This window comes from Taeniopygia guttata, chromosome 3, assembly GCF_048771995.1.
Source record: "Taeniopygia guttata chromosome 3, bTaeGut7.mat, whole genome shotgun sequence".
Classification (NCBI taxonomy): Eukaryota; Metazoa; Chordata; class Aves; order Passeriformes; family Estrildidae; genus Taeniopygia; species Taeniopygia guttata.
The window spans coordinates 231773-244513 of NC_133027.1; the positions used below are offsets into that span (position 1 = coordinate 231773).

Consider the following 12741-nt stretch of genomic DNA (forward strand, 5'->3'; position numbering starts at 1 on the left):
ATTTTATACTGTCCTGGCTTGTTACTGCTGTGATTCTCAACTGTCTTTAAATTCTGTAGTGACCCAACCTCCACTTGCAGTCCCCTCCATGTTCCATCCTAGAGCCTGTTCTTTCCCTCAGCAAACTGAGCTTGCTGCTGTTGTCTGCAGGGTGGGGATGGCACAGACCATTACCTGGTGCGGGCCCGCTTGGCCATGCTGGACAAGAACTACAAGCTGGCAGAGATGATCTTTCTGGAACAAGTGAGTAAAGGAACAAGGAGTGGAAAAGGTTCTCTTTATTTCTGGGTGGGGAGGTGTGTGCCCTCTGGTGTAAGATGAAAGGAGGATGTTGCTTGTTCCTAGGAAAAGAGTTTTCTCCTTGAAGTAGAAAAAGTATTCCTTGTTCTGAGGTGTAGGATTACCCTGAGATGTATGAAGAGTGTGAGGGAGGATGTATATCCAAGTAAAGGAGACACTGCACTTTTCCAAGGGTTTCCTGCACATCTAACCCTGCCTGCTGTGACAGCTCCATGGCAGTGTGTCTGCTCCTAACCTGGAGCCTTCAGGTTAACACTTTGCTTTCCAACACAGAACGCCCCAGAGGAGGCCATGGACATGTACCAGGAGCTGCACATGTGGGATGAATGCATTGAGGTGGCCAAGGCCAAGGTACAGAATGTTGCTGCACTGGGCTATAGGCTGGTCTTGCTTGATAAATCTTCTGGTTGGGAGTCCACTCAGGGTCTGTGTTCTCTTCACCTTCTGCTTAGAAGGGCTCCAAATAGAAGGGAAGATTGCACTGGTGTAAGTACAGACCTGTATGGACAGGGAGAAAAGCTACTGAAATTGCTTTAGGAGTATCTGTGGCTTCAAAAAATAATGGGTAGTGCCATGATACTCAGGGTTGGCATTGTAGTTTCTGATAACTGGACAAGAGGCGCGGTGATGTGACCAGGTGCTCAGAGCCTGCAGGATGAGCTGGACAATATCTCATCCTCCCCAGGTCTACCAGTTCTGTATTTCTGCATAGGGACACCCAATGCTGGAGAAGTTGCGTCGGGATTACTACCAGTGGCTGCTGGATACTCAGCAGGAGGAGAAGGCTGGGGAGGTCCAGGAGGGACAGGGTGACTACCTGGCAGCCATCAGCTTGTATCTGCGGGCAGGGCTGCCAGCTAAAGCAGCACGGCTAGTCATGAGCAGGGACGAGCTGCTCACCAACATGGATGTCATCGATAGAATCTCCACGGCACTGATCAGAGGGGAACTGTATGAACAGGTGAATGCCTCTTCCCACTGGGCTTTCTGCTGGGGGCCACTGGGGCCCCTGCCCCATCCTCTCCACCTGTGAGACACAGTGGGGACTGGGCTGGAAGGCAGCAGAGGTAACTGCCTTGAGGAGGTTGCAGTTAACATTTATGAGGAAATCCTCACTGTAGCCATTGTACATGGGTGAGGTGTAGAATTACTGTTATTAATCAGGAAGAAGTTCACATCTGATTGGCAACATGTGTCCAGAATATAGAGTGTCAGTAATAGTTAAGGAAGATGGGAATCAACAGGAGCAGAATCGTGAATCCAACTGAAAACTTGATATCACTGTGGAAGTGTCAGTGGTTCCTCGTATCAGGATAAAATACAGCACAAGGATAGTCAAAATGGAAAAGTTAAGGAATCAAAACAAATGAGATGAAGACTGTAGTGCCATGAATATCATAAAGAAGGGATGTGACTATTCTCTAATAACACATTTGGTGTCTAATAACACCAAAAATGGATAACTTATTGTGAGGTGACAGTTTTAAAACCAAAGGGTGTTTTTTCCACAGCACATCATGTTAATGTAAGAAAGCAGTGCTGAGTCTGCCCACAGTCAGTATTCTGGCCAACAGTGGCCTCTGGCAGGTGCTTAAGAAAGGAAAATCAGGAACAGGGCAGGCAGATAGAAGGTGGCACATCCCCTAGTGTGTTTTCATGGGGTCCAGCAGTTTGCAGCCTGTAATGTTCCTGAACAGCTCTAGTTCCGTGTTTAGGAGCTCTTGATAGATTTTACTTCCATGAGCTTGTCAAATTATTGCTTGAACCACATGCAGATTTTAAGTTACAATTTTGGCTATGAGTTACCCAGTTCAGTTAGATGTTGAGTGAAAAAAAATACTAGTTTTTGTTAGCTTGTTTTATGTCTCCTTTATAAATTACATTTCTCTAGTCTCAATTTATCTTCAGCTTTTCTGGCCGTTTAATTTTGACACAAGACAACTTTGTACTTTTTCAAACCTGTCATCTTTTCTTAAACTTTCAGTTGAAAGAATAACTGGAGCTCCCAGCTACTGGATGTTGTTACCAAAAGTATAAATAGTCCAAAAATTATTAGACAAATCAGGAGGCAGAGTTTGTCAAAAGCCATTAAATAAGATGATGTGAGGGCATCACTACAAACTCAGGCAACTTCTACTGTGCAGGTTGTCAGAGGTGGACAAATAGAGGAAAGGCTGGTATATACTTGCTCTGTTTTTACAGTTCTTTCTGTGTGGTCTTGCCACCATTCAAATACTGAAGGGAATGAGCCGTTGGTCTTCCAGGATGGTTGTGCTGGGGTCAGTCAGCAGAAAGGACAATGGTCTTGGCACATGCTGTCTTTCCTGTAGTTCTTTAATCCCATACACTTTGGTTAGTTGGGAAGGCAGAGCTGGTGCAGGAGTGTGCATGGAACTGGTAGGGTGTGATGATGTGGGGAGGTGGTGGCTCTGGAAACTGGCAGCTTGTATCTGTCACTAGGCTGGAGACCTGTTCGAGAAGGTTGGGAACCCACGAAAGGCTCTGGAGTGCTACGGCAAGGGCAGTGCTTTCCTGAAAGGTACCATGCTCAGTATGTTCCTCCCACTCATCTACAGCAGGAGCCTGGCTACTCTGGCCTGGTGGCAGCATGAAATACTGCCCTGGGGCCTGGAGGTGCCTGGGTGTTCTGCAGCTTCCACCTATCATATCATTCAGTGTATTTTCACATAGTTGTACTTGCACATGCAGTCCCAGGAGAGTGTCTTGATCCCAAGGCCCTGACCATGCTGACTGCACCAGCATGGGTTTGGCCCAGCTCTCCACAGGGTCTAGGTTGCTGGGTAACACATTGGAACTGGAGTGGCTTAGACAGTCACCATTCCCCTCCTCCAGTGCCAGATCCAAGGCCCATGTTTGCCCCACAGTTCTGCTTCCCTGCTGGCCTCAGCACTGCAGCTCTTGTGTCCCCTTACAGCCGTGGAGCTGGCTCGCCTGGCATTTCCTGCAGAAGTTGTGAAGCTGGAGGAGGCCTGGGGAGACTATCTGGTGCAGCAGAAACAGCTGGATGCTGCTATTAACCACTACATCGAAGCCAGGTGGGAGTAGGGGAAGGCTGTATATGCAGCAGTGTACTGGCAGGGCGTGAAGTTGATACCTTTGCCTCTCTCAGCAGGGGGGTCGCCTGAGTGAACCCCCACTGCCCTGCTTAGCTGTGCCCTGCTTGCTCGTGTGCACCAGCCATTGATGCCTTCCCACATCTCTCCCAAGGTCTTAGAGTGCTGATTGCACTTCTCTGCTGTCCCAGTTCTTTCGCCCTTAGCAGTGCCAGTTACTCAGCTGCTTTATGCTGCTCTAACTGAATCAGGCAGCAGAGCACTCTAGTCTCCCTGGCACAGTGTAGCTAGAGGAGATGCCTGCTGCCTGGCTCTAAAGACTGATGGTTTTGGTGCCAGGTGCTCAATTAAGGCCCTCGAGGCAGCTTTGGGAGCTCGGCAGTGGAAGAAGGCCATCTACATTTTGGACTTGCAGGACAAACAGGCAGCAGCCAAATATTACCTCAAGATTGCCCAGCATTATGCAGCTTTACAGGAGTATCAGGTGAGGCCCCAGACACAGTCACCACTGCTCTATGTTGTATGGTATGTCCCTTGGCTGTATTGAGTGTGGCCTTTGCCTGGCAGGTTGCAGAGGAACTGTACATCAAAGGAGGGCAGACCAAGGATGCCATCGACATGTACACACAGGCCGGGCTCTGGGAACAGGCTCACAAGGTAGAGTCAGAAGCCAAACCTTCTGTGAAGCTCACCCCACTTGGTGAGATGTGTCTTCCATCAGGAGGTGGTAGTGCCTTGTGCAGCGATACCTGATCCACCAGTACTCTTCCCAGATATGTTTGCAGGGACATCCAGTAGCCAGCAAGAAGTCAAATGTTCCCACCCTGACCTGTCCTTCTCTCTCTCCCAGCCCCATGTAGGTTCACCTCTGGCACAAATGGCCCTCTCCAGGAGCTGGTCCTGTGTGCTTTGTGACAGTGACAAATGACTGCCCATTCTTTGCAGAGCATATAGCACAGATACCTGTTTGTCAGAGAGGAAGGAAATATGTTTTCCCCTTCTTCACTGTCACATGTCAGGAAATTGCTGTTCCTTTCTCCCCTGTGTGTTCCTTTTGGCAGCTGGCACTCAAGTGCATGAGCCGGGAGGAGGTGGCTGTGCTGTACATAACTCAGGCCCAGGAGATGGAGAAACAGGGCAAGTACAAAGAAGCGGAGAGGTGAGTTTCTTCCAGTACTGGTGTCAGCCCAAAGCTAAGCCCTGAAAAATTAGCTGTAGTGAGGAGAAGCCCTTTCCTGGGTTAGGAGGAGAATTTGGGACTGGGGTTTGGAATGGTCAGGGGAACTTTATCCACACGTGGGGAACTGAAGCTGATATTTCAGGCTGCGGAAAGATTTCAGGGACTGGTCGTGTCCTTGGCTGAGCTGTTTGGATGTGCTCGTGTTGCCAGGCTGTACATCACTGTGAATGAACCTGATCTGGCTATCACCATGTACAAGAAGTGTAAGATGTATGATGAGATGGTTTGCCTGGTAGCAAAGTACCACAAGGACTTACTTGGAGATACTCACCTGCACCTGGGCAAGGTGAGTGTATCTCATGGCAGGGGATCAGCTAAACCAAGCAGGGGCAAGATTGTTGTTACGGACGAGGGTTTGAGATCGCTTAAAAAAATCAGTTAAAAGGGTATGAGCAAAAGTCAGGTTTAATATTAAGCGTCAAAGCACAAGAAGTTTGTTGTGAATTGTCAAGATTCACTCTGCTACTTACAGGACAGCTAAGGCACAACAAGGAAAAACAAGCAACAACAAAACCAAACAAAATCTAGGCAATCAAAAAAGAAATTAGCTAAGAACTATCTGTGAGGGAGTGTGTGTGTGTGTGAGACAAAAGATAGTGTGGGCAAGGATAAAAAGGAACACAGCCAAACACTCAAATGTAAGAGTACTTTAATTTAACTTATACCTTAAGACTTAACAGTTTAACATAGGAAAACATTTAACTGACACCTAACTTAATTTATAGCTTAGTCTTAGCAATCTAACAGAGGAATAACAACAGCATTTAGCCTAACTTACAACTTTGAAGTTACACTTAGCAACTCAGCAGAAAAGTAACACTTAGCAACACTTAGCTTATAACTTCTGTTTAACAACTTAGCAAAAGAACAACACTTAGCAGCACTTAAGTAAGTTTATAACTATAACTTAACCTTACTTACAGGCCTCACTTACTTAGATATCCAAGATACTTAAACGTCTAAGAAAGACACATTTCTCCCGGATTTGCTATAGCATATGTGCATCTTTATGCACCCAGACAGAAAGAGGCAGTGCCCACAAGATACCTGGGAAAAATTCACCCCAGAGGCCAGTGAAATCCTCACTTTGGAGGCCTTTGCATCTCCCAGTGGGTGAAGGATCAGGCCTCAAGGAATGACCTATTGGCCCAGGACACATTGTGTTTTGGCAGTCCTCCAAGAACAGCAAACCTGAGGGTTTTGGCTCTGAGAGGTGTCCCCCCACAGAGGGAGGTTGCTGGTCACAGCCCACTGTGGTCCCAGGACAGCTCAAAAGGGTCTCATTTTGGACTGCTGTTTATAGGGTCACAAGGGCTTCAGTCATAACAAATTTCATCCTGGCCAGAGTTTGGATTGGCATTTTCTTAGAAAGTGTGAGAACAGGAATGTTGTGCTATTCAGGCAAGAAGAATGTTTTCCAAGTCTGGTCATAAGGAAAACAGAAGCACATTAGATAGCAGCCGTTCCTGGGAGCAAGGCAGTGTTTCTGAGAAGCTCAGGAAGAGCTGAGCCCAGGTGGTGTTTTCAAGGCCAAGGCCAAGCATTTCTCAGACCACACTGCAGCCTGTGAAGGAGAAGGGGGGAATGCACCAGCACAAGTGTCACTGTCTTATTGCCTCTGACTGCAGGAGCTGGAGGCAGAGGGGCGCTTGCAGGAGGCTGAGTACCACTACCTGCAAGCCAAAGACTGGAAGACCACTGTGAACATGTACAGAGTGAATGACATGTGGGAAGAGGCATACAGGGTAATGGTCATTCACAGCTCCCCACCTGTGCAGAGGTCAGGTTCTGCCTGTGGGATCCTGGTGGAAACTGCTTTGTTTCTGTGCACTGCAAGATCAGAACAGTTGGTGTACACCACCCAGCCTCAGAACTGCCCCAGCCCTGGAGGCCTGTGGGCCTCCCAGTCTGCAGCATTGCAGTCCAAAAGCAAGGTTTGACTCTTGGCCTTTCTGCTGGCCTGCCTTCCTCGAGGCACTGCCCTGCCCCTGATCACTGCATCCTGTTGTACCTCAGAGGTGTTGCCCTGGCCACAGTCCCCCAGCACTGCTCTCCTCAGTGTGGCCATGGAATGCTAGGTTCACTTCTGCTGTCCCAGCAGTGATGTGGCCATGCTGAGGCAGCAGCTGCTGCTGTGCCATGTATGCCTTTGTCTTACTGTCCCCCTCGCCAGTGCAGTGGTGGTTGCAGAAGGGTTTGTTGGGAGGGAACAGATGGTTTTGGTGCTCCCTCCTGCTGGCAGGCAGCACGTGAGAGGGGCTCAATCTGCTGAAGGTGAAACATAAACTGGGTTCTTCCTTTGCTTTGGACAGGTGGCCAAGGCATACGGGGGTGCGAACTCCCATAAGCACGTGGCCTATCTGTGGGCAAAGAGCCTGGGTGGAGAGGCAGCTGTGAAACTCCTCAGCAAATTTGAACTTCTGGAGATGGCCATTGACCATGCAACAGACAGCGGGTACGCAGGTGCCCAACACCTCCCTCCCCTCTGCCTAACCAGAGAAAAACATGTGGGCCAAGGTAGCTGTGTGCACAAGGTAGCTGAAAATCCAGAAAATGACATGTCTTCCCACCTCACAATGCTTCACACAGGCCTTCCACATCCTTGACACATCCCACATCTCATCTTTGTGTCAGTCTCTCAAATGCCAAGTCTGAGCTGGCAGGCAAATGCAGTTTGTCCTTCAGCCTCTGCAGAGGAAGGCTTGTGAGAGTCTCTGAGCATGAGAGGAGGTACTCCTCATGTCACCAGAAGTAACTGTCTGCCACAACAGCTTTGGCCCTGCTCTGCAGCTGGCCAGGTGTCTGCCTGTATGGGCATTAATTACGGCTCTTCTGAGGCTCCCACATCTCTTGACTCCTGCTTTGGGCTCTAACAGCAGGTGTGAAGGAGTCAGATTTCCTTAGTGGGGACTCTAAAAGCTCCTGGTCAGGAACAGGAGGAACAGGCAGTGCTAATTCACTTGGAACCCCCTGTATTCCTCTCTCTCCTCTCCCAGTGTCTTGTGCTCTACTTGATGTCTTGTTCTTGATGAAGGCATACACACAGCACAGAGTCCTTCTCTCTTTCGTTGCAGGGCCTTTGAATTTGCTTTTGAACTGGCCCGCCTCTCCATGAAGCAGAAGATGCCAGACATCCACTTAAAATATGCCATGTTCCTAGAAGATGAGGTAATTTTCCCCCTGGAACAGGTGCAAGTTCTCTAGTCCCTCAGGTAACTGAGTAGGTGTCCCTGGGCTGCTGCAGCAGTCACAGTTCTGGCTGCAGTCCCTGCATTTCCAAAGGGCTCCATGAGGACAGTGAAATGCTCCCTGCCTTGCGGTGAGTAGAGGAGGTCATGTGATGATGCCAGAACAGGAAGGTGTGCAAACAAGTCACTTCTCCTCTAGGGCAAATTTGAAGAGGCTGAAGGAGAGTTCATTAAAGCTGGGAAGCCCAAGGAAGCTGTGCTGATGTATGTGTCCTCCACATCCTGCTGTGCCTGCTTTCCATGCAATGCCAGCCTGGTTGCCTCTCCAGCAGTGGGCTGCTCCTTGTCGTGCCTGTTGTTACATCTCATGTCCCTGGTACATCCCATCCCCCAGGTTTGTGCATAACCAGAACTGGGACGCTGCACAGCGTGTGGCTGAGGCTCATGACCCAGACAGCGTGGCTGATGTGTTGGTGGGACAGGCACAGTTTGCCTTTGAGCAGAGAGAGTTCCAGAAGGCAGAGGCCTTCCTCCTGCGAGCACAGAGACCTGAGCTGGCCATCAAGTACTATAAGGTGAGTGCAGTCTGTAGCAACATCATTGCCTTCCTCACTGGACAAGAACCCTATTTAGATGAAGGAGTGAAATTCACCTCCCAGCTCCCCCTGTCAACTCAGTAGCCAAAGAGAAGCCATTTACTCTGTCCCACTATGACACGAAATAACTCACAGAAGCAGGCTAGATGTAAAAGGAAAGAAAAGAACCCAAAAAAGCAAACTTTATTTTCTGATTCCACTATATATACAATAGCAAAAGTGACAGTGGATTGGAGGGTGAAATTGCCACCTCTCCAACCACACTGGTCAAACCAACAGTCTGTCAATTCTCTCCACCCACAAAGAATGCAAAACAATCCTTGATTATATGAACAGTGTGAGAAAATTCAGTAGAAATATGTAAATATCAGAAGGTATAAGAAACTTTTTAGAAGAACTTTAAAACTCTCAAAAGAACAGGGCAACAATTTACTCAGGGTTTCTAGAGGAACTGGATTCTGGTCTGAAGACTGAACCAGTGGATTTCATATCATAGGTTTGCTCTCTCATGGTTCTGGAGGATATATCCTGCCAGATTGTGGGTGGTCCTTGGGGTAGCACAAGTGGGTGCATTGGGAGGCTTAAGTGCCTATATCACTGAGGTAGCTGGAATGGATGAGCATGTTCCCCTGAAGAACTGGGTGGTGTTACTGTGGTTGTTGCTTCTAGTCGGTTCTCTGGCAAGATTGCATGAGGGGACAGATGTGTTATGTGATAGCAGGAGTGTGGGGGGTCCTGGTGAACTGGTGAAAACTTCTCCCCATTGTGCCTGCTCAGGAGGCTGGCATGTGGAGCGAGGCCCTGCGGATCTGCAAGGAATACATGCCTGGTCGACTGGGAGAGCTGCAGGAGGAGTGTGGCAGAGAGGCTGGCAAGAAAGGCTCCAGGTAAGGAGTGCTGTGGTCAGGCTTCAGGAAATAGCCTGGAAGCTCTTCCCCACGGCCATTTTGCTGGTGCCTTACAGAGACAGCCTGATGGGATCCCTGACATCCACTTGTTTCCTTCTTGAGGACTCCGGGCTTCTTACTGCATAGGTTTCCTATCATCCTTCCTTATTTGTCTGGGAATCTTATTTCTGCCATCCAAGATCTCCCAGATGGCATCTTGCCCCACTTACAAATCTCCATGGTCTCCTGTACTGCCATTGCATCTCCCCAGGGGCCTTTGTTAGTTCTTTCTTCAGCACTGTTCATGTTCTCTGTCACATTCGCTGCTCTGTCTGAGGTCCCTGCTTACCTGTAGTGTGCACCTCCCTGCCCACACCCTACACCCTGTCCACAGGATCTCTGGCAGCACCCGTGTCCTGCTCACAGCCTGCATTCCTCCTGCAGCGGAGCTGAAGGGCTGCTGGAGCAGGCACGGGAGTGGGAGCGCTCTGGGGAGTATGCCAGGGCAGTGGACTGCTATCTGAAGGTGCGGGATCCCAGCAACAGTGTCCTGGTGGAGAAGTGCTTACTGAAGGTACCGTCAGGGGCTGGGGTTCTCTTCACCTGCTCTTCTGCCTGGGATCTCTTCCCAGCCTGAGTGCACCTCAGAGATCTGTGTCACTGCAGGGCTCAGGAGAGCCTGCAGGGCTGAAAGCCTTCATACCTGTTCTCTTGAGCCATGACAGGCTGTGCTTATCCTGCATGGTGCTGCCTCCCTTGCTCTGGCACCTCTGCCTGTGGCAGGGCCATGTCTGTGTGTCCACAGCTCCCTGCACTGCAGAGTTGCACTCTGTAACTGAGCCCTTGCTAGAGGAGCACCTTCCTTGTGCTCCATGCCACCAGCCTTTGTGCCGTGTTCTTGCTCATACTTCTCACTCACACCCATGTCCTTGTACAAACTTCAACAACAATTATGTCCTTGTCTGATCTTCTGCCCTGTGTGAAAGTAACTGGACTTTGCTCCTCTGATTGTCAAAATGACCTGCCATTTCTCCCTTTCCTCCATCATTCAGGTGATGTCAGCTGTCAGTCTCTTAGCTGGGACTGAGCACTTCCCAGCTTCATCCCACTCTCCCAACATTTTTATCAATTGAGCTGCTGACAGTTTCTCTTCACAGGCTGCTGAGTTGGCTGTGAAATTCTTGGATCAGTCACAGAGCATGGAAGTGACACGGACCGTGGCTCCTCAGCTGGTGGCCATGAAAAAATACAGCATGGTGAGGACTGGCTCCTGCCCCCAGGGCTGCTGAAGAAGTGGTGACATTGGAAGGGAGAGTTCTGTGCAAGGGAAGGCGGTCAGGTCACATCCTGGGGTGATGGGTGGATGGATGGCTTTATCTAGAGGTCAGCTGTGCAGAATTTTCAGGGAGGATGGAAGAGGGGAATGAATCAAGTCCTGGAAAAGTGTGAGAGAGCCAGGCCTTGGGAGAAGGCAGGAAGCAGAAGAGAGGCTTATCTTTTGGGAAGAGACTTTCTGTTGTGTCTGTGTGGTGGTCCAACACCAGCTTCAGCCTGGGATACAGGGAACCCTTGGGGTTTTGTCTCCCATGGAACTGTCTCTGGCCCTGCAGGCAGCTGAGCTCTACCTAAACTTGGACCTCATCCAAGAAGCTATTGATGCCTTCATTGAAGGGGAGGAATGGAGCAAAGCCAAGCACACAGCCAAAGAGTTTGACCCCAGGTATGCCCTGAGCTTTGCAAACTATACCCTTCTTGTTCCCCCTCCCACCCCCAGCCGGTCCCTTGTCCTGTCCTGTCCTGTTGTTCCTAGGTTTCCTGAATTCTCCCCATAGTGGCTTTCCCAGGCTCAACAGGGTACATTCTCCACAGCCACCCTTCCCAAGCTATTTAACATTCTGACACTTTTCTTTTGCCACTCATCCCACAGAAACCGTTATCCCCTTTGATTTCACCCCTATTCCTATCTCCCTTTCCCTTGCCATAGCTCTGCGCATGCACTTCCTTTTGAAAGCGCTGTGATCCCTTGTTCTCCTCACATATTATGTTGTGCAGAGCTGCTTAGACCCTTTCTTTCCCTGTCCATCTGTGCACCAGCAGCCTGCTAGTAAGACATAGCACAGCTGCAAGTCTGCTAGTTCCAAAACTGAATCCAGCCTCTGCTGCACGACATGAGTCTTGCTGCCTTCTGGGATTCTTTCTACCTGCAGGTCAGAGGAGTACGTAGACCAGCGTTATAAGGAGTATTTAAAAAAACAAGGAAAGGTGGATTCGGTATGTATTTGGGATGTCTCCCAGTCTAGGGAGTGATGTCAGGACCTGTGCAGATCCTGGGACTTTCTCATGGGCCTTTTGCCTAACCATGAGTATGAGTGAGAAGTCTGTATGTGCCTGTGAGCCATGGCTACTGCATGCCAGACCACAGAATCATCGAAGGGTTTGGCTGGGAAAGGACTTTAAAGCTTACCTCAAGCTCATCTCATTCCACCTCCTGCTTTGGGCAGGGACACCTTGCACTAGACTGGGTTGCTCCAAGCACACATTGCTAGGTCGTGTCCAATTTGTTGTCCACCAACACCCCCAAATCCTTCTCTGGGCTGCCCTCTATCCATTCTCCACCCAAGCTGCATCTGTGCATGGGGTTGCTCTGACCCAGGTGCAGCACCCGTCACCTGTTGACCTTCATAAGGTTCACATGGGCCAAACTCCTCAGCCTGATCAGGTCCCTCTCAGTGGAAGATGGGTCACACAGGCTCTGTGATTTCATGCTGTGGAGGAGAAGAGACTGTGTCTGGGAAAAAAAGACATGGGTGACCTGATGCTTGTGTGGATGTGAGTAGGAAGCCTGGCCTGCAAAATGAATTTATGGCTGTTTCCATCCTCAGCTGGTGGGAATTGATGTCATGGCAGCTCTGGATATATATGCAAAGCAGGAGCAGTGGGAAAAGTGCCTGGAGGTTGCAGCTAAGCAGGTGAGTGCTTTTGTGAGCCCTCAGTGACAGACCTGGAGTCCTGGAACCCTGCAGTGGGTGGGCAGCATGGAGAACCACTGCAGGGGCTCAGGAAGTACCACACCACTGTCCCCATCATGACCAGTGAGGCTGAGTGGGGAAGTGCTAGAACCTGGAAGCATATTGTGTTTAAATTTTGTAATTAATGGAGAATTGGAAGAAGCTAAATGAGTTGTTTGGGCTGGAAGTAATTGGTACCATGGAAACAGGGATTTGTAGAAGAAAGCCTTCTTTCTTGAGAGTGGTGGTGTCAGTCAGAATGAGACATCCTAGTCAGGAAAGCAAATCTGATGTTTTTTCAGTTTTACTGACCTGAAACTAACCAAATTACCTCAGTAGAGTAATAAAATGGAGAAAAGCAAAATGAAACTGTTTTACAGTGCTCTTTCAAGGCAGTAACAGGAGAAGACAGCTCTTGATTACCAGGATGTACTTTGAGGGATGGTTT

At 49.3% G+C, this 12741-nt stretch overlaps 1 protein-coding gene across 2 annotated transcripts in view; it reads left to right on the forward strand.

The window, feature by feature from the left end:
* The window catches only part of IFT172 (intraflagellar transport 172), a 38400-nt gene that overhangs the window by 17388 nt on the left and 8271 nt on the right, over window positions 1-12741 (forward strand). Inside the window, exons 20-39 of one of the 2 annotated variants that reach the window (XM_004176677.6) lie at window positions 151-243; window positions 574-651; window positions 1013-1261; window positions 2761-2839; window positions 3236-3356; window positions 3714-3858; window positions 3942-4031; window positions 4436-4533; window positions 4765-4900; window positions 6243-6359; window positions 6927-7069; window positions 7689-7782; window positions 8002-8066; window positions 8197-8377; window positions 9176-9285; window positions 9730-9859; window positions 10443-10541; window positions 10896-11005; window positions 11493-11556; window positions 12168-12254. In XM_004176677.6, coding sequence (XP_004176725.5) covers window positions 151-243; window positions 574-651; window positions 1013-1261; window positions 2761-2839; window positions 3236-3356; window positions 3714-3858; window positions 3942-4031; window positions 4436-4533; window positions 4765-4900; window positions 6243-6359; window positions 6927-7069; window positions 7689-7782; window positions 8002-8066; window positions 8197-8377; window positions 9176-9285; window positions 9730-9859; window positions 10443-10541; window positions 10896-11005; window positions 11493-11556; window positions 12168-12254 — 2289 coding nt within the window. Of the gene's footprint in view, window positions 1-150; window positions 244-573; window positions 652-1012; window positions 1262-2760; window positions 2840-3235; window positions 3357-3713; window positions 3859-3941; window positions 4032-4435; window positions 4534-4764; window positions 4901-6242; window positions 6360-6926; window positions 7070-7688; window positions 7783-8001; window positions 8067-8196; window positions 8378-9175; window positions 9286-9729; window positions 9860-10442; window positions 10542-10895; window positions 11006-11382; window positions 11557-12167; window positions 12255-12741 lie in introns of those variants that run through there. The other variant, XM_072926178.1, reaches the window with a different exon arrangement.